The sequence below is a fragment of the Lagenorhynchus albirostris genome, chromosome 3, assembly GCF_949774975.1.
Source record: "Lagenorhynchus albirostris chromosome 3, mLagAlb1.1, whole genome shotgun sequence".
Taxonomy (NCBI): domain Eukaryota; kingdom Metazoa; phylum Chordata; class Mammalia; order Artiodactyla; family Delphinidae; genus Lagenorhynchus; species Lagenorhynchus albirostris.
The window spans coordinates 41098556-41119462 of NC_083097.1; the positions used below are offsets into that span (position 1 = coordinate 41098556).

The window sequence follows — 20907 nt, forward strand, 5'->3', positions numbered from 1 at the left end:
AAGGTTGCAGCATTCTAGGCTGGATTTCACACCTTCTGGAAGGGTTGCCTGTGATGTAAGTGATCTTAGGCCTTTTTGAAACCACCACTTCCCCCACTTCCCTATATCCCACGAGGAAACAGGGGACTGAGGGAGACCTGGGAACCCGATGCTTATTCAAGTCTTATTTTCATTTGTCAATGTGTACCTTGTCCCTGTGCTTGGAGCCGGGCTTTCCTCTCCGGGGACAATATTGTCAACTCACCTCCACGGTTGGAATGTTGCTGCTAAAAAGAACCAGGATGAACGATCTCTATAGAATATTTTGAGAGCTTCAGAATAAGAGGGAGAGATTTTTGAGCAAAAAAAAGAAGAAAAAAAGAGGAATTCATCATTCTTTGGTAGTTTGCAGATCATTTTTTTTCCCCCAGAGGATCATTTTTTTAAAGTGCAGTTTGATGGCTGTGTCTAAGTCGGTCATAGTTGTGGAAATGTCTACTGGAGCAGTAGGGGGTCAGGAGTCAGACTGGGTTATAAACCAGGCTGATCCCAGCAAGGCATGAAATCGAGAAGTCCCCTTCCTTATTCTCCAGAATGGGCACCAGTGACCTCACAAAGTATATATGGTAAGTGAAGTTGCTCTAAACCACAAAGCCTGAACCATTTCCTTGTAAAAAGTGATTATTCAAATAGAACGTCCCATGGAAACTCCCTGCAATCTGAGGGCTTGAACAGAGGATAAAAAAGTGGGGGGGAGCTAAGCCTAAGAACATCTTTGGTGGCCTTTCTAAACCAGGACCCAGTGATCAGAGCCAGCCTCGTGGAGCAGAGATGGAATGCAAGATGGGAATGTAGAGAAAATCTGATAGAAGAATCATGCGCTCTTTCACTCTGTTTTGTTAGGAAAGAAGGATGTATGCTGGGGGGATTTTTCTTGGTGCCTTTTAAACTCTTTGCATTGGTTTTCACAGAAAGCCACTTTATGAAGAGGTCACACACGGATGAATCCCTACGATGGGAAGTCAGAAGTTCCAGCTCCGATGAAACAGAAGGTGGAAGGAAAGTTTTTCATTCAGAGAATATGGGAAAGGGGAGGGGAAACTGATATCCCATCTGAGGCTGCTGGGTCTTTACAGGGATCCTTTTCATGTTCCTAAATCAGTACAAGGGGGGGTGGGGCAGGGTGCCAAAACGGGCTCATCAGTCACTCCGTGCATCTGAGCTGGAAAACATTTTAACCCTGAGATGCAAATCATTTAATCATGCTGACTCAGTGGTGACCAAAAGTTGTGAACCCTTGGGATCCAGGAATTCCCAACATGATGTGATAATGCATTTCACAGCATGAACTTCAGATCTCCAGGACCCAGGCTAAGGGAAAGAGATGGCAGGGAATCTACATTCTCCTAAAGTTTTATCCTTCCTTCCAAATGCATTGAAAATGAGGGATCCCCAAGGGCAACTCCCACTTCCCGCCCCCTCCACGTATCTTTTCCTTTCTGTTTGCACCATTAGGTCAAGAGGTTAATGAAAATGCACTCTAAAATTATAAAGACGATAAAGCCAGGCATGAATATTAGGTTTCCACTCGAGTCTGAATATTCCATCTGGACATTATTAAGAAAACCCCATTTGCTTCAAAATCTTACAGTTCTGTCCACATTTGCTTGGATAGGTCTGAGATGCTTAGGAATGTGATAACTGCTAATTACCTACCTTGGAAACAAAACTAGGTTGCAGGTTGCAAGCTTTCCGTGTAGTTAAATAATGTGTCGGGATAATGTTGCATTTGGACCAAACAAGAGCTGGGATTTGTATTTTTCATCCTTCTATTATGTATTTTTTCCCCTCCCCTTCTTTGTCTTCTTCGTCCATCTATCTTTTAATTTTTCTTTCTCTTTTACGGAATACTCTCATCCTTAAAGATGGACCTATAAATATTGTACACAGCATTTCCTCCTGAGTCACTTAAAAATATTTACTTATTTCCTGAGGGCAACAATCCCCATTGAAGGACATAGTTCATTGCACCAAACAGCCACTCTTAGAAAGTTGCTTTTACAGCAGATATTATAAAATGGTGCTTTGATTGAAGGATGACACTTGACATTAACATCTCGACTCTGCTTACCCATTCTGAAGGAATAGCTCCAGTGAAAGTAAATTGCTGCTGAAGACAAACCAACTGGAAAAGACACTTGCGCTTTTCTTCTTTTTTTTTTTGTCTCTTAAGGTTTTCACAATGGCTTCAAAGGAAATGTGAATTAATCATTTGTTTTGACCCAAGAGCAGCAGAACTTATTTTGAAGACTTAAACAGGCAACACAAATGTAAACAGAAATCTGGGACTCCCAAATGCTAAAGCTGGAAGGAGTCAGTCTGAAAACATCAATTCTACTCAGCGTTTATTTTCATTTGAAGATAGTGGAAATCATATATAAATCACGGACAATACGAGTTCTTCTTGCCTGGCCATTGTCCACGTGAATCTGTTAACCTCTAAGTACAGATACAGAATTTTTTAATAGAAAGACAGGGCAATATGGCAGTTAATTAGCAACTGATACTGTAAACTACAGGAGATACAAAGTTCTGTCATATAAATTAATTGCCATTACAAAAAGGCAACTGCTTGAGCTAAGAAGGTACAAAAACTGATAACTTCCATAAATATAACGAGAAGCTAAGTGAAGAAATACATAACAGACTGTTTTTCCTATATAATATTTGAATATGCAAACTAAGACACCTGTGGCATTTTACAAGTAGGAATACGACAGACACGTTCACCCACCACCCACCCACCCATGTCCGTCCAAGCCCTCTCCCCTCCCCCTACGTGGATTTCCCAAACACGGCAAATTCTAGGGTTACAAGGACAGGATGCCGCACGGAAGCAGCAAGACTGCGAGCTCTGAACTGCTAGACAAAGAAGGAGCCTTATTGACAGTTGTAAAGCATTAGGCGTCAGACAGAAACTTGTCAAAAACAGCTGTTGTTGGGTACTGATTGATAATGTTTTCATTCTGACGGCTGAGACACTGCAGACAGTCGTGGGTCTGAGAAGAAGCCCATCCCTGGAGCACACATGAACACACACGCAGACAACGGGAAGTCATTTAACAGATGTCTTACGAGCACTCAGCCACGGTATCTTAAAAAGATAACATTCTACATTTAATGAACTTGCAGAGAAAGCAATGCCTAATAATCATTTATGTTTCATAGAAGATGAGCACAACAGGACGAAATAAAAGCAGGACTTTTGTAAGTGGTCATCGGAATAAAAGTTTTGTGCTGCTCACGGATTATATAAGGTTGATAATATTCAAGGATGCCGTAGATAAAATTTGAATGTGAATCTTTTTTGATCCACTCCATTAAAAAAAAAGCTTAAAAGAAGTGTTCGATGTTTCAAAGGTAATGATTTCATTAAAATCCACCTACAAGATCAAACCACAAAAGCAAAATTTGAATGACATATACCTTCTGGAGAATTACAAGGTATTACATCACCCTGTAATACAGTGTGAGTGTGGTATTTGGGAATCAGTCGATGCTACCTAAAAATTGCAAACATGTTTTTATTGCTCAGGTGAAGGGAGCAGTCTTCTATCATTTGGTCACTTGGTATTTTAAGTGGCCCAAAATCTGCAAAATGTGCCAAAGAGTATTTCATCCATTAACCTCAATATCCATAGATTATTCCCGATTTAGAAAAGGTCCAAGGTGCCAAAACTTAGTAAACCTGTACATTTATCTGTATAATTTTATCATTTAAACTAAATGAAAAAAAATTAGTTCCAAAGACTGAATCTAGGCCTTAAAATTATTTATTTGCTGCAGCCCCAGCACATTTTTAAGGGCATACTGAAACCCCTGAAAATAGAGGTTTATAAGAGAAATACTGATAGACCTTAAATTACTGGATGGGACATTAACAGACTCCATTAAACTACATTAGCACTTACTGAATGAATACACAGATGATTCTGCCTTTATTGTCTTTGTCAAATCCACGCCAGCTTAAGCCCTAGCCAGTATAAACTACACTTCAGTTGGCTGTTTAAAAAATTTTTTCTCTCTTATTTTAAAAATTATTTTCTCTATTTCAATCAGACGTAAGATTTTTAGAAAAAGATTTTTAGAAACATGTTACACTGCAGCTCGACTTTACATTGGGTAATTTTTCCATTAAAAGAATATCTGAGGACTTGATGGAACAGTAATCAGTGATGCATGCATTGTGCCTAAATCTCCTCTAACTCTTCTTGAAAACAAACAATGTCTTTGCTCTTAAAAGAGGGGACTGAGGGAGATTTCAGATGTAATTAAAAAAAAAAAGAGTAGGCAACTTGTCTAAGTTCTTCCAAGTCAATTTTACTACGGCAGGATACTCGTTTCTGGTAAGGTGATTAATTGAAGTTTTTGGTGCTCATTTTTCTCCCATACGCTGTAAGGCCAGTATACAGAAAACTTGAAAATAAGATAAAATAAAACCCCCAAGAGATCTTGAAAATGATACACATATTATGGGGGAGCCCTAGTCACACAGTACTCCACCCCAAACCCAGGGTAAATGAGCCGAGGTTCTCGGTCTCCCTGAGTCTTCCATAAGGGATTTGATTTCTGGGAGCCACGAATTCCATCCATTTTAGCACACACTAGAGAAGAGATGCTTAGAACAACAGAAGGAAGAGACATGCGGTGAAGATAATTAGTGGTAAACAGAGAATAAATTCTCTCTCAGTAGTGTATACTTGACGGTAATGCCGATGATAGTTCACCTGATTTACAGAACATTCACTTTAATAGAGAGATGAGAGTCTGAGATAACTGGAAGAAAACAGATACTGAAGCCATTAAAGTCTTGATACCAAAATAAAATTAAACGGAGAAACTACCATGATAGGTTCAAGGCCTTGTGGGAACCCATTTTCTTCACCAAATTTCACATTCTTACAGCTTCATGGTCTTTTTCTTCTAACAAATTTATCAGCTGAGAGAAGCTGTCTTTCAGTGCGTCCATGTCATCCAGCGAGCAGGGCTGCAGAATCCAGCGTTTTCCACGTGCAAGTGGTTCAAGTTCAAAATATTTTTTGACCTTAATTGGGGAGGGGGGAGAGAAATATGTTATTAATCATCTCGGAATCTTTCTCATATCGAAATTTTGTGAGTAATGAAGTAGGGGGATTTTAAGAAGTTATAGGAACCATGATGGCCGGGACTTGCTAGAATCCCATCCACAGCTGTGGTTATAATGTGGGTTATATGTTGTGACCCAGGAGTGTTTTTTTTAGGGGTGAATGACTCCCTTGCAAGCTACCATTCCATCCATTCACTTAACGGCATGGGAGGTCTGACGAAGTCTAAGAAAGAATTATATGTACTATGGCACAGAGCAAAAATACACTGCAGACACCAAAAAGTTGCAATTCAACCAAAATAACTCTAGCAGAGTAGCTTTCACTACATTACCTTGTTAACTTATTAAATTGGTGACGGCCGATAATATGTACACTACTGATTACACAAGACAATTATTTTGACCATCAAATACACACACAACAACAAAAAAAATAATTTACATAATCCTTTCTCTCATTTAAATACATGTCTCTGGCATGTATTTCTGAGACCTGGGAAGGTGGTTTTCTAAGATAGAAACCGAGTGTATGTATCTGCATATATAAACTTATATAAATACACGTACATACATAAAGTCTCCTAGCTTTTTTTTTTTCTCCCAGTCCTGAATTTTCAGGGAGGGGAAAATCAAGACCTTATAACTGGTATGTAAGGTGGAGCAGTTGCTATCTGAAAAATCTGTTTCATTAATAACAGGTCACAAGTCACCCTTACTGTGTACGAGGCTAGGATACTGACTAATAACATCCAGGATTACCAACTCCTGACTGTGAATAAATATCAAATTATTATGGCTTTCAGAAGTATTGATTTTCTCTCAAAGGGTATGATAAAGTACAAAGTTCACGAAGTTACAAACACACACACACACACACACACATACACACACACAAACACACACTACATCACACAAGAAAAGGACATTGTATTTATAGCCCAGCAGGGTTTACATAACATCAAATACAGTGAGTGGCAACATCAGAAGAGGCATTGTTCAAAGACATTCTTGGTCAATGAACTGTGTTAAATCTCATGTGCCATGGAGAATCCCCAGGCCTTACCTTAGTCAATACCTGACCCAGAAAAAAAAGGTGTCCCAATCTGATGCCACTTCCAAATGTGGTTTCATTTTGCTTTTCTCATCACAAGCACCAGACTACTATTAACAGCAGAGACACACCATTCAAAGTGGTATTAATATGTGTGTACATTTTTTATGTGAGTAAGAAGATATAAATAACACTAAGTTTTTATGGTAATTTAGGAACCACAAATATGCTAACATTTTACAGTTCAAGTGTGTCCCAGAAGTACTCCTAAAGATGTCTGCAAATTCATAATAAATACCACTCCTGAAAAACAAAAGAAGCCCTTGAGAATGGAAGGACTCTCATTAATTCTGATTCTGAAGAGTAATGGAAAGCTCACCTACAGACCAGAAAATGGGTCCACAATTTCAAGACAATTTTTGGCCAAGGTATTTTACAAATCATGTTGTTAAGAGGATTCCCTCTTATGGAAAATGTAGACTCCATTCTCTTAGTTTCTTTTCTTCAGGGCTCTGAAAATGACTTACTTCAAAAAGAATATGAGATTAGGAACCAAGATGGTGGAGTAGAAGGACATGCTCTCACTCCCTCTTGTGAGAACACCAGAATCACAACTAGCTACTGGACAATCATTGACAGGAAGACACTGGAACTCACCAAAAAAGACACCCCACATCCAAAGACAAAGGAGAAGCCACAATGAGATGGTAGGAGGGGCGCAATCACAGTAAAGTCAAATCCCATAACTGCTGGGTGGGTGACTCGCAGACTGGAGAACACTTAGACCACAGAAGTCCACCACTGGAGTGAAGGTTCTGAGCTGCACGTCAGGTCCCCAACCTGGGGGTCCGGAAACAGGAGGAGGAATTCCTAGAGAATCAGACTTTGAAGGCTAGCGGGATTTGATTGCAGAACTTTGACAGGACTGAGGGAAACAGAGACTCCACTCTTGGAGGGCACACACAAAATAGTGTGTGCATCGGGACACAGGGGAAGGAGCAGTGACACCAGGGGAGACTGAATCAGACCTACCTGCTAGTGTTGGAGGGTCTCCTGTAGAGGTGGGCAGTGGCTGTGGCTCACCATGGGGACAAGGACACTGGGAGCAGAAGTTCTTGGAAGTACTCCTTGGCATGAGCCCTCCCAGAGTCCGCCATCAGCCCCACCAAAGAGCCCAGGTAGGCTCCAGTGTTGGGTTGCCTCAGGCCAAACAACCAACAGGGAGGGAACGCAGACAAACCCATCAGCAGTCAAGCGGATTAAAGTGTTACTGAGCTCCGCCCACCAGAGTAACAGTCAGCTCTACCCACCACCACTTCCTCCCATCAGGAAACTTGCACAAGCCTCTTAGATAGCCTCATCCACCAGAGGGCAGACAGCAGAAGCAAGAAGAACTACAACCCTGCAGGCTGTGGAACAAAAACCACATTCACAGAAAGATAGACAAGATGAAAAGGCAGAGGGCTATGGACCAGATGAAGGAACAAGATAAAACCCCAGAAAAACAACTAAATGAACTGGAGAGAGGCAACCTTCCAGAAAAAGAATTCAGAATAATGATAGTGAAGATGATCCAGGACCTCAGAAAAAGAATGGAGGCAAAGATCGAGAAAATGCAAGAAATGTTTAACAAAGACCTAGAAGAATTAAAGAACAAACAAACAGAGATGAACAATGCAATAACTGAAATGAAAACTACACTAGAAGGAATCAATAGCAGAATAACTGAGGCAGAAGAACAGATAAGTGACCTGGAAGACAGAGTGGTGGAATTCACTGCTGTGGAACAGAATAAAGAAAAAGAATGAAAAGAAATGAAGACAGCCTAAGAGACCTCTGGGACAACATTAAATGCAACAACATTCTCATTACAGGGGTCCCAGAAGGAGAAAAGAGAGAGAAAGGACACAAGAAAATATTTGAGGAGATTATAGTTGAAAACTTCCCTAACATGGGAAAGGAAATAGCCACCCAAGTCCAGGAAGCGCAGAGGGTCCCATACAGGATAAACCCAAAGAGAAACATGCCGAGACAAATAGTAATCGAACTTGCAAAAATTAAAGACAAAGAAAGTATTGAAAGCAGCAAGGGAAAAACGACAAATAACATACAGGGGAACTCCCATAAGGTTAAAAGCTGATTTCTCAGCAGAAACTTTACAAGCCAGAAGGGAGTGGCATGATATACTTAAAGTGATGAAAGGGAAGAACCTACAAAAAAGATTACACTATCCAGCAAGGATCTCATTCAGATTCGATGGAGAAATCAAAAGCTTTACAGACAAGCAAAAGTGAAGAGAATTCAGCACCACCAAACCAGGTCTACAACAAATGCTAAAGGAACTTCTCTAAGTGGGAAACACAAGAGAAGAAAAGGACCTACAAAAACAAACCCAAAACAATTAAGAAAATGGTCATAGGAACATACATATCGATAATTACCTTAAATGTGAATGGATTAAATGCTCCAACCAAAAGACACAGGCTTGCTGAATGGATACAAAAACAAGACCCAGATATATGCTGTCTACAAGAGACCCACTTCAGACCTAGGGACACATACACACCGAAAGTGAGGGGATGGAAAAAGATATTCCATGCAAATGGAAATCAAAAGAAAGCTGGAGTAGCAATACTCATATCAGATAAAATGACTTTAAAATAAAGAATGTTACAAGAGACAAGGAAGGACACTATATAATGATCAAGGGATCAATCCAAGAAGAAGATATAACAATTGTAAATATACATGCACCCAACATAGGAGCACCTCAATACATAAGGCAACTGCTAACAGCTATAAAAGGGGAAATTGACACTAACACAATAATAGTGGGGGACTTTAACACCTCACTTACACCAATGGACAGATCATCCAAAATGAAAATAAATAAGGAAACAGAAGCTTTAAATGACACAATAGACCAGATAGATTTAATTGATATTTATAGGACATTCCATCCAAAAACAGCAGACTACACTTTCTTCTCAAGTGCACACAGAACATTCTCCAGGATAGATCACATCTTGGGTCATAAATCAAGCCTCAGTAAATTTAAGAAAACTGAAATCATATCAAGCATCTTTTCTGACCACAACGCTATGAGATTTGAAATGAATTACAGGGAAAAAAACGTAAAAAACACAAACACATGGAGGCTAAACAATACGTTACTAAATAACCGAGAGATCACTGAAGAAATCAAAGAGGAAATCAAAAAATACCTAGAGACAAATGACAATGAAAACATGATGATCCAAAACCTATGAGATGCAGCAAAAGCAGTACTAAGAGGGAAGTTTATAGCTATACAAGCCTACCTCAAGAAACAAGAAAAATCTCAAATAAACAATCAAATCTTACACTTAAAGGAACTACAGAAAGAACAACAAACAGAACCCAAAGTTGGTAGAAGGAAAGAAATCATAAAGATCAGAGCAGAAATAAATGAAATAGAAACAAAGAAAACAATAGCAAAGATCAATAAAACTAAAAGCTGGTTCTTTGAGAAGATAAACAAAATTGAGAAACCATTAGCCAGACTCAGCAAGATAAAAGGGAGAGGACTGAAATCAATAAAATTAGAAATCAAAAAGGAGAAGTTACAACAGACACTGCAGAAATACAAAGCATCCTAAGAGACTACTACAAGCAACTCTATGCCACTAAAATGGACAACGTGGAAGAAATGGACAAATTCTTAGAGAGGTATAACCTTTCAAGACTGAACCAGGAAGAAATAGAAAATACGAACAGACCAATAACAAGTAATGAATTTGAAATTGTGATTAAAAATCTTCCAACAAACAAAAGTCCAGGCCCAGATGGCTAGACAAGTGAATTCTATCAAACATTTAGAGAAGAGCTAACACCCACCCTTCTCAAACTTCCAAAAAATTGCAGAGGAAGGAACACGCCCAAACTCATTCTATGAGGCCAACATCACCCTGATATCAAAACCAGACACAGATACTACAAAAAGAAAATTACCAAAATCACTGATGAATATAGATGCAAAAATCCTGAACAAAATACTAGCAAACAGAATCCAACAACACATTAAAAGGATCATCAACCATGATCAAGTGGGATTTATCCCAGGGATGCAAGGATTCTTCAATATACGTAAATCAATCAATGTGATAAACCATATTAACAAACTGAAGAATAATAACCATATGATCATCTCAATAGATGCAGAAAAAGTTTTTGACAAAATTCAACACCCATTTATGATAAAAACTCTCCAGAAAATGGGCATAGAGGGGACCTACCTCAACATAATAAAGGCCATATACAACAAACCCACAGCAAACACCATTCTCAATGGTGAAAAACTGAAAGCATTTCCTCTAAGATCAGGAACAAGACAAGGATGTCCACTCTCATCACTATTATTCAACATAGTTTTGCAAGTTCTAGCCATGGCAATCAGAGAAGAAAAAGAAATAAAAGGAATACAAATTGGAAAAGAAGAAGTAAAACTGTCACTGTTTGCAGATGACATGATACTATACATAGAGAATCCTAAAGATGCCACCAGAAAACTACTAGAGCTAATCAATGAATTTGGTAATGTTGCAGGATACAAAATTAATGCACAGAAATCTCTTGCATTCCTATACACTAATGATGAAAAATCTGAGAGATTAAGGAAACACTCCCATTTACCACTCCAACAAAAAGAATAAAATACCTAGGAATAAACCTACCTGGGGAGACAAAAGACCTGTATGTAGAAAACTATAAGACACTGATGAAAGAAATTAAAGATGATACCAACAGATGGAGAGATATACCATGTTCTTGGATTGGAAGAATCAATATTGTGAAAATGACTATAATACCCAAAGTAATCTACAGCTTCAGTGTAATCCCTATCAAGTTACCAATGGCATGTTTTATGGAACTAGAACAAAAAATTTTAAAATTTGTATGGAGACACAAAAGACCCTGAATAGCCAAAGCAGTCTTGAGGGAAAGATACGGAGCTGGAGGAATCAGACTCCCTAACTTCAGATTATACAACAAAGCTACAGTAATCAAGACAGTATGGTACTGGCACAAAAACAGAAACATAGATCAATGGAACAAGATAGAAAGCCCAGAGATAAACCCACACATATATGGTCAACTAATTTATGACAAAGGAGGAAAAGATATACAAAGGAGAAAAGACAGTCTCTTCAATATGTGGTGCTGGGCAAATTGTACAGCTACATGTAAAAGAATGAAATTAGAACATTCCCTAACACCATACACAAAAATAAACTCATAATGGATTAGATACCTAAATGTAAGACCGGACACTATAAAACTCTTAGAGGAAAACACAGGAAGAACACTCTTTGACATAAATCACAGCAAGATCTTTTTTGATCCACCTCCTATAGTAATGGAAATAAAAACAAAAATAAACAAATGGGACCTAGTGAATCTTCAAAGCTTTTGTACAGCAAAGGAAACCATAAACAAGACCAAAAGACAACCCTCAGAATGGGAGAAAATATTTGCAAACAAGTCAACGGACAAAGGATTAATCTCCAAAATATATAAACAGCTCATGCAGCTCAATATTAAAAAAACAAACAACCCAGTCCAAAAATGGGTAGAAGACCTACGTAGACATTTCTCCAAAGAAGACATACCAATGGCGAGGAAGCACATGAAAAGCTGCTCAACATCACTAATTATTAGAGAAATGCAAATCAAAACTACAATGAGGTATCACCTGACACCAGTTAGAATAGGCATGATCAGAAAATCTACAAACAACAAATGCTGGAGAGGGTGTGGAGAAAAGGGAACCCTCTTGCATTGTTGATGGGAATGTAAATTGATACAGCCACTATGGAGAACAGTATGGAGGTTCCTTAGAAAACTAAAAATGGAATTTCCATATGATCCAGCAATCCCACTACTGGGCATATACCCAGAGAAAACCATAATTTAATAAGACACATGCACCCTAATGTTCACTGCAGCACTATTTACAATAGCTAGGTAATGGAAGCAACCTAGATGTCCATCAACAGACAAATGGATAAAGAAGATGTGTTACATATATACAATGGAATATTACTCAGCTCTAAAAAGGAACAAAACTGGGTCATTTGTAGAGACGTGGCTGGATCTAGAGACTGTCATACAGAGTGAAGTAAGTCAGAAAGCGAAAAACAAATATCGTATATTAACGCATACATGTGGAACCTAGAAAAATGGTACAGATGAACCGGTTTGCAGGGCAGAAATTGAGACACAGATGTAGAGAACAAATGTATGGACACCAAGTGGGGAAAGCCGCGGGGGGGGAGGGGGTGGTGGTGTGATGAATTATGCGATTGGGTTTGACATGTATACACTGATGTGTATAAAATTGATAACTAATAAGGACCTGCTATATAAAAAATAAAATAAAATTCAAAAATTAAAAAAAAATTAATGAAGAATTGATGAGTCAAAAATATATATATATATGAAATTGCTTGTGCAACGACCAGCACCAAGGACCAACCTTGCCGCGCCAAGAGAGGGGCTGCCAGTCAGTGGACCGAGGGAGCTGTGGGCCAGCAGGGGGAGAGAAGAGCTGGTAGGAGCAACAGGTGGGGATCATGTTTAACTCTACAGCTAGAAGGAGGAGGTGGCTGCTCTAAAGAGTTTAAAATCCGAGATGCTAGTCTCCTTGATTCTGCCACAAAGACAGGTTTCAGATCACGCCACTAAGTGCAAAATTGGGGAAGCCTGTGCTTACCAAACAGTCTGGTATTTGATCAATGAGGCCTCCCATCAAGAGAGGACAGCATGTCACATGCAAATCTGGTCCACGAAGGAATCTGTACCCTTGTCACATTTTATAACCTCGAATTGAAAAGGACAGCATTTTAAGTATTGCTAATACCTGGGAAGAGGACTAGTGGCAAGAAATCCAATACTATTAAAATAAAGACTAACACAGTAAGTGCATATTACTAAGACTACTTCCTCCGAATGGTTTACTTAAAAATTCACAGAATTCATACTAGTAGCAAATTGACAGCTAATTTAAAAACAACGTTAGATGTAAATAATCACAAAATATCATAACTTGTGATATTTTGCAATATGGATTAGTCACAAAAGCACAGTAAGGATTTTAGCCACTCATCAGGTTGGTTACTAGGCAACTGAAAATATAGTCTATGACGCAGGCACACTTGGAAGATAATAAAGATGTCCAAAGGTAGTTATGTTTCAGAAGTTGTTCCTGATGAATATTAAACATGAGAAGGAAATGGAAGCTTCAATTACAGGGTGGTCACCAGATGAAGGAGCCTATTGGTGTTAAGCTGGCAAATACGGCTGGGTAACCTGAGATTTTCACATCTGTAACCTAAGTGGGTACCTAATTCTGCCATATTCACCCTACTGGTATCCAAATGATTCCCCACCACTCTACCTTTATAATATCATTTTAAAAACAAGTGTGGCATTCCAATGATACTCAAGTACAGTAAGTGACTATGTTTGCCGCAAGAACATAGATTTTCATTACCCAGAGTTTTATGTTTCTAAAGCCAAAGAGTACAATACAAGAGAGGAGAGGATGAAGACTTAATGTTCTGCCTTGAACTTTTTTCTTCAGGATAACATTTTTTATTTTGTTTTCTTATATTAACCTGAAGTTCACATTTTACCGCCTCCCCTCAATTACTACAATAAACATGACCCACTGTCACACTTGACTTGTCCATGATTGCTTTCTCTGTCTTTCTGTATGCCAGTGTATAATTTTAAAGAAAGATGTTTAAGTTTGACTAACATAAATCATATGCTTACATAATAACCTTATTATTTTTAAGGTTTAAAAAAACTGCCTATGATGCAAGGATCTATTTTTTATGATCGACATAATTTTTTAAAGGTTATTTTCTTATCAAGATAAACATTTTAAAAATGATTCAAGAGAAATGAACCCAACTCTTTTGACTGCTTTATCAGCTCCTTAAATGTCATGGCTAACTGGAAACTGCTGGAATTAGGAGCTGGTGGTTGTTTCACATTGGCCTCTGGTGGTGGCACTTGGGGGAATGACCTCAGAATCCAGCTGCCTGGCAACGTGTGGTCATCGAGCTATTTTCGGGATGGCCACAGAGAGTGGGCATTTGTTAGTGGCCATGGATCCGCCCTAGAAATAGGAAAACAAAGCCACTATAAGTTGCCAACCTATTTTAGCTATGTCATCAGAGCCCTTTCTTCACTCACAAAACTTCTGGGTGATTTGAATTACTGCATTGTTATCCACACATTGCATTTACCGTAAAGTCCTAATATAACAGAGACAAATCGGCACCACCTCATTGCTGATAATGTTTGTAGCAGCTGTTGAACCTGTGAGACATTACATAGCATAGGAGACCCACTCATTGGGTAGGAGATGTCCCTTATGTTTCCTTGAGTAGAGAAGTAACAAAACAATTCTTTCCTACTTACAGGACCCCTAATGGGGTTGTAATGATACTCACTGTTTTTCCTATCTTGCCCTTACTTAACATTCAAAAATTTTATTTTTAATTCCTGCAAACCTGTTGTGACTACATTTCTAGAAGTCACGTAAATAGTTTCTGAACTGAAATGATAGGTCTTTCCTTTTTAAAAACCTGCAAATCTTATTTTATTTATGACGATAAGCTGCTTGTTTTTTTCTGTTTTTGTTATTAAACCATGTAAGTAGTGTGTGGTCAGAGTTGGCCTCGTTTTCCTTTAAACACTTTTGGGGAGGCGGGTGATAGAATGCTCCACAAGGGGTTACTTAGTGTTTTCATGTTACATAGAGTTGCTCTGTAAGCTCAGATATTTATAAACAGTGCTTTGACCCACATGAATGTGTGGCAAGACATTAAAAAGGGGGTTTGTGACAATTTTTTAGGATGCACGGGACTGTGCTGTGTACCCTAGAACATGTCACCTCTAGTTCTAATGAATGCAATGCCATTAGCACCAACCGGTCACTGCTATAACTAAAAGCACCCTCTCCCCTCACACGTCCAGAATACCGCATGTCCAGATCCTGTCCCTGTGGATGCAGGTATCTCTTGAGCCTGTCTGGGGCTATTAGCTTATTTTTGCATACATTCACCACTAGAGATAGAAGCTGGGTATTTTCTCTCCTCCCCCATCTTCCCCAGATCCCATCTACACACAACACGTATATTCCCTCTGCAAAAAACTAGCCGATTATAACGGACCTCTCTTAAGCTTGCGGGTGGCTGTGGTGGAGTGAGGATTAGCATAAGCAGTTTTGGAAATCTGCATCCTGAAAGCTGGCTTCCTATAGCTTCATTCATTCAACCACTACCTCTTGAATGAGCCTCGTGAACGTGCTCTAATGAGCTACCTGTGCCAGCCCTCCCCTTGCCAGTGTACGGGGTTCCACTGATTTGAGAGAATACCGTAAAACCAAAACAAAACAGAAACAACAGCCGGATGAGGGGACGGTCCTCATCATTTGTGGGGTTTTTTTGGTTTTTTTTTTGTTTTTTTTTTTTGCAGTACGCGGTTCTGTCACTGTTGTGGCCTCTCCCGTTGCGGAGCACAGGTTCCAGACGCGCAGGCTCAGCGGCCATGGCTCACGGGCCCAGCCGCTCCGCGGCATGTGGGATCTTCCCGGACCGGGGCACGAACCCGTGTCCCCTGCATCGGCAGATGGACTCTCAACCACTGCGCCACGAGGGAAGCCCATCATTTGTGTTTTAAGATTACAAGTCCCCACCCTGCTCCTGGTTTTTTAGTGGCCCTGAAAGACTGTTCAGTACTGTACAGTTTACAAAAGGCTTTTTCACTCACTTAGAGCACTCTGACTATACTTCAACTGAAAGTAGGAAAAGCAACTGATGCACATGAAGAGGGATATTATTATTCAGAATAATTCTGAAATCATGTAAGTCAATTTGAATAAGAAGTATCTTGGTAGAAGATTGTTAAAAAAAAAAACTTCAGGAATAAAGGCACCTTCTTTCTTCATCTTTTGAGAAGGAATCAGGACTCACGGAGTCTAGGTTGACAACTTTGGCTCCTTCCAATTGACAGTGACAGGTCAACAGATAAGACAGACGGCAGAGACTACAGGGTGAGGATCGTCAACAAAATTCTGAAAGCCAGGAAAAATTGCAGTTGTGGATTTGATGGGTAGAAGGGAAAGCTGGAGGATGATGCAAGAGAACACGACTCGGTTAACTATCTTGAACCCAGTGGATTCAATATGGTTTCCTTGTCATAGCAATGTGTCCATTGCATGGTTTGTACTCTTTAAAGAACTGTATGAATAATGTTCTTTGGGGACAGGTTCATATTGGTTCTTAACTCTTTGATAAAAGTATGGTCGGGGGGGGATAAATTAAAAGTTTGGGATTAATAGATACATACTATTATAAAGAAAATAGATAGACAATAAGGACCTACTGTATAGCACAGAGAACTATATTTGATATCTTGTAATAACCTATAATGGAAAATAATTTGAAAAAGAATATATAGATATAACTGAATCACTTTGCTGTACACCTGAAACTAACACAACATTGTAAATCAACTGTAGTTCAATTAAAAAAAAAAAAAAAAAGTACCGTCTGGATGATAAATTTATCCCAGGGCTCCAATTAAGAGGATGTTACCTGAGTCTGAATGGACTGTGCAATTTTTTTTTTTTTTTGCGGTACGCGGGCCTCTCACTGCTGTGGCCTCTCCCGTTGCGGAGCACAGGCTCCGGACGCGCAGGCTCAGCGGCCATGGCTCACGGGCCCAGCCGCTCCGCGGCATGTGGGATCTTCCCGGACCGGGTCACGAACCCGCGGCCCCTGCATCGGCAGGCGGACTCTCAACCACTGCGCCACCAGGGAAGCCCGGACTGTGCAATTCTGCACGATACTGTCTATGACTGTAGCCGTCCTTGCTCAGTTACACCCTAGCTCCTTACTGTAGTCACTACAGCAGATGCACCTATTGTATTTATATGTCACGCTGTGGGAAAACCTTTGTATTGAAATACTGACTGTGTGCCTTCTCTTTCCAATTCCAGACACAAGGATGTCAAATCCTACAGGTCGTGCAATTGGCCATGGTTTGGAGTATTTACACCGTGGAAATAGGCAAGAGCAACAAACCAGGACTTTTTCTTTCTAGAGAATTGGCTGTTAAATGCTTACCAGCACATCACTGAGTATATGCATCTTGTATGGATGTTTGCAAAGGGACCCTCTAGCTTAGCTGTCTTCACTGCAGAAGCTCATGGAACAGGCTTCACCTGGTAACCCTCAACAAAGTCAGAGAGAACTTTGCCCATGCCATGGCTCCAGGACGGGGTCCGGAGATAAAGTGCTGGGCGCCATTAAGATTCTTCGGCAGCTTGTTCAAAGAAAGGTTAGTCTAGAGAGAGCTGCACCAGCTGTTCCCCTTTTCACTGTACTGCTTTCAGGATTTTGAAATCCTTAGAAAGGTACTAAATATGTCATTAAAGGCAGAAGTAAATAATACAAGTAAACCCAATTTGCCACAGTTACAAAGACATGACAACACAGAGTAGATATTACCTTTTCACTGAGTACTAATAGGGATCAGAAAATGGCAACTTGATGTTAACCCATACGTAGTGTTACTTTGGGATGTGTATTTATAATGGACGCCTGCTTTCAATATAAAAGTAGTAATATAAAAGTGCAGTTCTGATAAGACAGCTTGTTTCTTAAGCAGAGGGCAGCCTGTCTGACCTTGGAATAATTAAAAACCAGACAAATGATTGCAGGTTATGACCTGGGATTGAGCCTCACCCTTATTAGAAGTCTTTCTGCCCAGGCAGTAACCTCTGACGTGTCTAGAACGCTATATATTGTGACAATAATTATACAGAAACCTAGGCTTCCACTGCACGGGAGGATTTAGCCTGCCCCAGAAGAGCCAAATAAAATGACCCCATTTGCTTTGCTGGTGAGCTTTAGGATCTGAAAAGCACTCCTATTTTTGCTTCATTTGCTAATCTGGAATTACAGAACAAATGATCAATGCACCTATTTTCTCTTTTTGATATACCTGGGTGTGTGTAGGGGGGTTCATTCTCTGAATCCCAAATCTTGCTTAGCAGACAATCACTGTGGAAAGCACACACTTAGGTATGGATGCTTCCTGTTTTCAGGGGGCGGAGAAATAGACCCAGTCCCCCGATTGGCACCCTCCTCTACTCCAGTGATTCCACCCGGCCCGCTGCAGCCTGCAGGGGTGCCTGCACACGGGCCCTGGCTCCAGCTCCTGCTTCCCACCCCAGATGCCTCCATCCACAGGTGCAAAGCAACATCTTTGAAGACCCAGAAGATGTCCTCCTATCACCTCAAGGGGAAGCCTTAATGTTATAGAAGAAACTTTGCAAAGTCGAAGTGACCTTAGTCACAGTAGCCGCTGTTGGGTCCCTCCTCCGCACCACGCCACTATGAATTCCCCGTAAATAAAGTTTTATTGGAACCTAGTCATGCTTATTCACTTATTTATGGCTGCTTTCATGCTACAATGGTGAAACTGAGTCATTGCCACAGAGACAGCGTGTCCTGCAAAGCCTAGAAGAGTTACTATCCGGCCCCTTAGAGAAAAAAAAGTTCCCAAGCCCTGGCCTACCACATCCTGCAGCTTCGTGCTTTGTCCAGCAGAGGCACAAGAAGCCCCTGGCAGGGGCCTCCGTGTGACCTGGCTCGCCAGCCCTCTTCCTCTCCGCTCTACCTCACACTTTAGGGGGACAGAGAAGTTGGCTTTTCAACCTGGCCAGGCCCCACTTATAATTTCAGATGTTCTCAGTTGTGGTCTAGCAGGCAGAAGGGACATCTCTCAACAAAGCCCTATTTTTTTCTTCTCTGTGTTCAGCCTGGGTTTCTTTCATGTGGAGACTCCCTAAAGGCCACAGGGACTCCAGGGTACTGGGTAACCTGTCAGTTTGAGGGTTTTGGTGTCCTTAAGGATGGCTTTTAGTGCGCAGAAATACCAGTTATTGTTACTTTGCAGTTTTAAAAGGGATATACAATTTATTAAATTTATAGTATCTGAAACCTAGTTTTTCCTCTAACTATTATATTCAGCTTAAAAATCCTAATACTCTATTTATACATCTGTTAAGTTTTAACAAATACATTCAGGGGGCTGAATATTATTTAGGTCCATTTAAAAACTTAATTAAGTTAACCACTTTAAACATTTCAAAACTCCATTTATAAATTTAATATATTCAACTTTCTTAGACTGTCTTAAGAATCAAAACATCCTGAAGTAGTTAGGAATTATTTATTTTCTAGTAAGAATACTTAAAAATTTCTTCCATTAAATTTATATATTCAATGACTCTCAAGTTCTGAGATAGTCTAATACTATTTACAAGTTTGAGTAAACACTCATACCTCTCCACATAGGAGGCCAATTCTGATTGCTTACACATTTTAAATTAAATTGTGCCTGCTTTCTTTCACTCAGCATAATGTTTTCAAGGTTCACCATATGCAGCATGTACCAGTACTTCATTCCTTGTTATGGCTGAATAACGTTATATTCTATGGATAGGCTGTATTTTGTTTATTCCAGGTTCATCAGTTGATGGACATTTGAGCTGCTTCTACTTTTTGGCAATTATGAATTCATTTATGTGAGCCATTACTTTCTCTTTAAAACAGACATTATCAGTAGTTGTTATATAAATGAATGGGTTAAGATATCCAGACTCATCAGGGATGAAGCACCCCCACAAGTCTAAGGTGAATTCCATTTTCACCCAGATTCACTAGGATCTTCTAGTTTTACTAAAATAACAGAGATTTGGGATAATTATTCTCTAATTTTTTTCATATGTATGACTCCTCAGTTCCTTGAAGGCACAAACAATGAAAAAATTATTTTGTATTCTCTAATGTATCCAGTACAATGAAACTATAATGAAAAGGGCAACACAATATGTAGTTTATTTCATCCCATATTAAAATGTTAGTAAAGGAGAGAAACAGAATATTGAAGAGAAGTTACCACTCTTCACAATTAATTAGGCCAAGGTTTCATATAGGAGGTGGGATTTCATGAACAGTTTTGAAACTATAGGCCTAGCTGATTTAAACTCTATTATATACATATGCAAACAGGCAGCTGCAGTGAATTGTTTTGTAAACAGAAAAGTAAACAGCCTATCATGGAAAACAGAACCACTCAAGAAATCTCACTTAGGTTTTGAGCTATTCCTTTAACCTGTGTTCAAATAAAGCAACTAATTCTTATCTCAGAGAATGGAAAGCATTGACACATGCAAAAAGAGAAGCACCAGTACCCTTGTCTTCGCATGCAGGTGCAGGCATCGGCCTTTTCAATAACATCTGTAACACAGCCATTAATTACAGAGGCAGCCAGCTTCCAACAGCTCACCACTTTTTCTTTTTTCTCTTCTCTCCTCCCTTTATTCCATTCTTTCAAAACGACATTCATTTTGGATACCAAGCATTTTTAGGGTGTTATACTTGATTCTGTATCTTCCATGTTTGGGATAATACTCAATTATGATTTATTTTTATTTCAAGAAGGCAAATGTCATAAGTAGGAAGAAATCTATCTAGGAAAACTTTTCTCCTGGCAAGTGAATATGGTTGTTAAAAAAGTCCTACCTATATGTATGAGAGCTAGTCAAGTATGTACTAGACAGGAAGGAGAGTTAATGAGTGAAAGCCCCAAGCACATCAGAGACAGC

General features: G+C 39.6%; 1 protein-coding gene across 3 annotated transcripts in view; it reads right to left on the reverse strand.

Moving 5' to 3' along the window:
• Positions 1–2371: 2371 nt before the first annotated feature.
• Positions 2372–20907, reverse strand: part of ARL15 (ADP ribosylation factor like GTPase 15) — a 417368-nt gene continuing 398832 nt past the window's right edge. For all 3 annotated transcript variants that reach the window (XM_060142949.1, XM_060142948.1, XM_060142947.1), the window contains one exon: positions 2372–5083. In XM_060142949.1, coding sequence (XP_059998932.1) covers positions 4931–5083 — 153 coding nt within the window. In that variant the 3' untranslated portion in view covers positions 2372–4930. The remainder of the gene's footprint in view (positions 5084–20907) is intronic.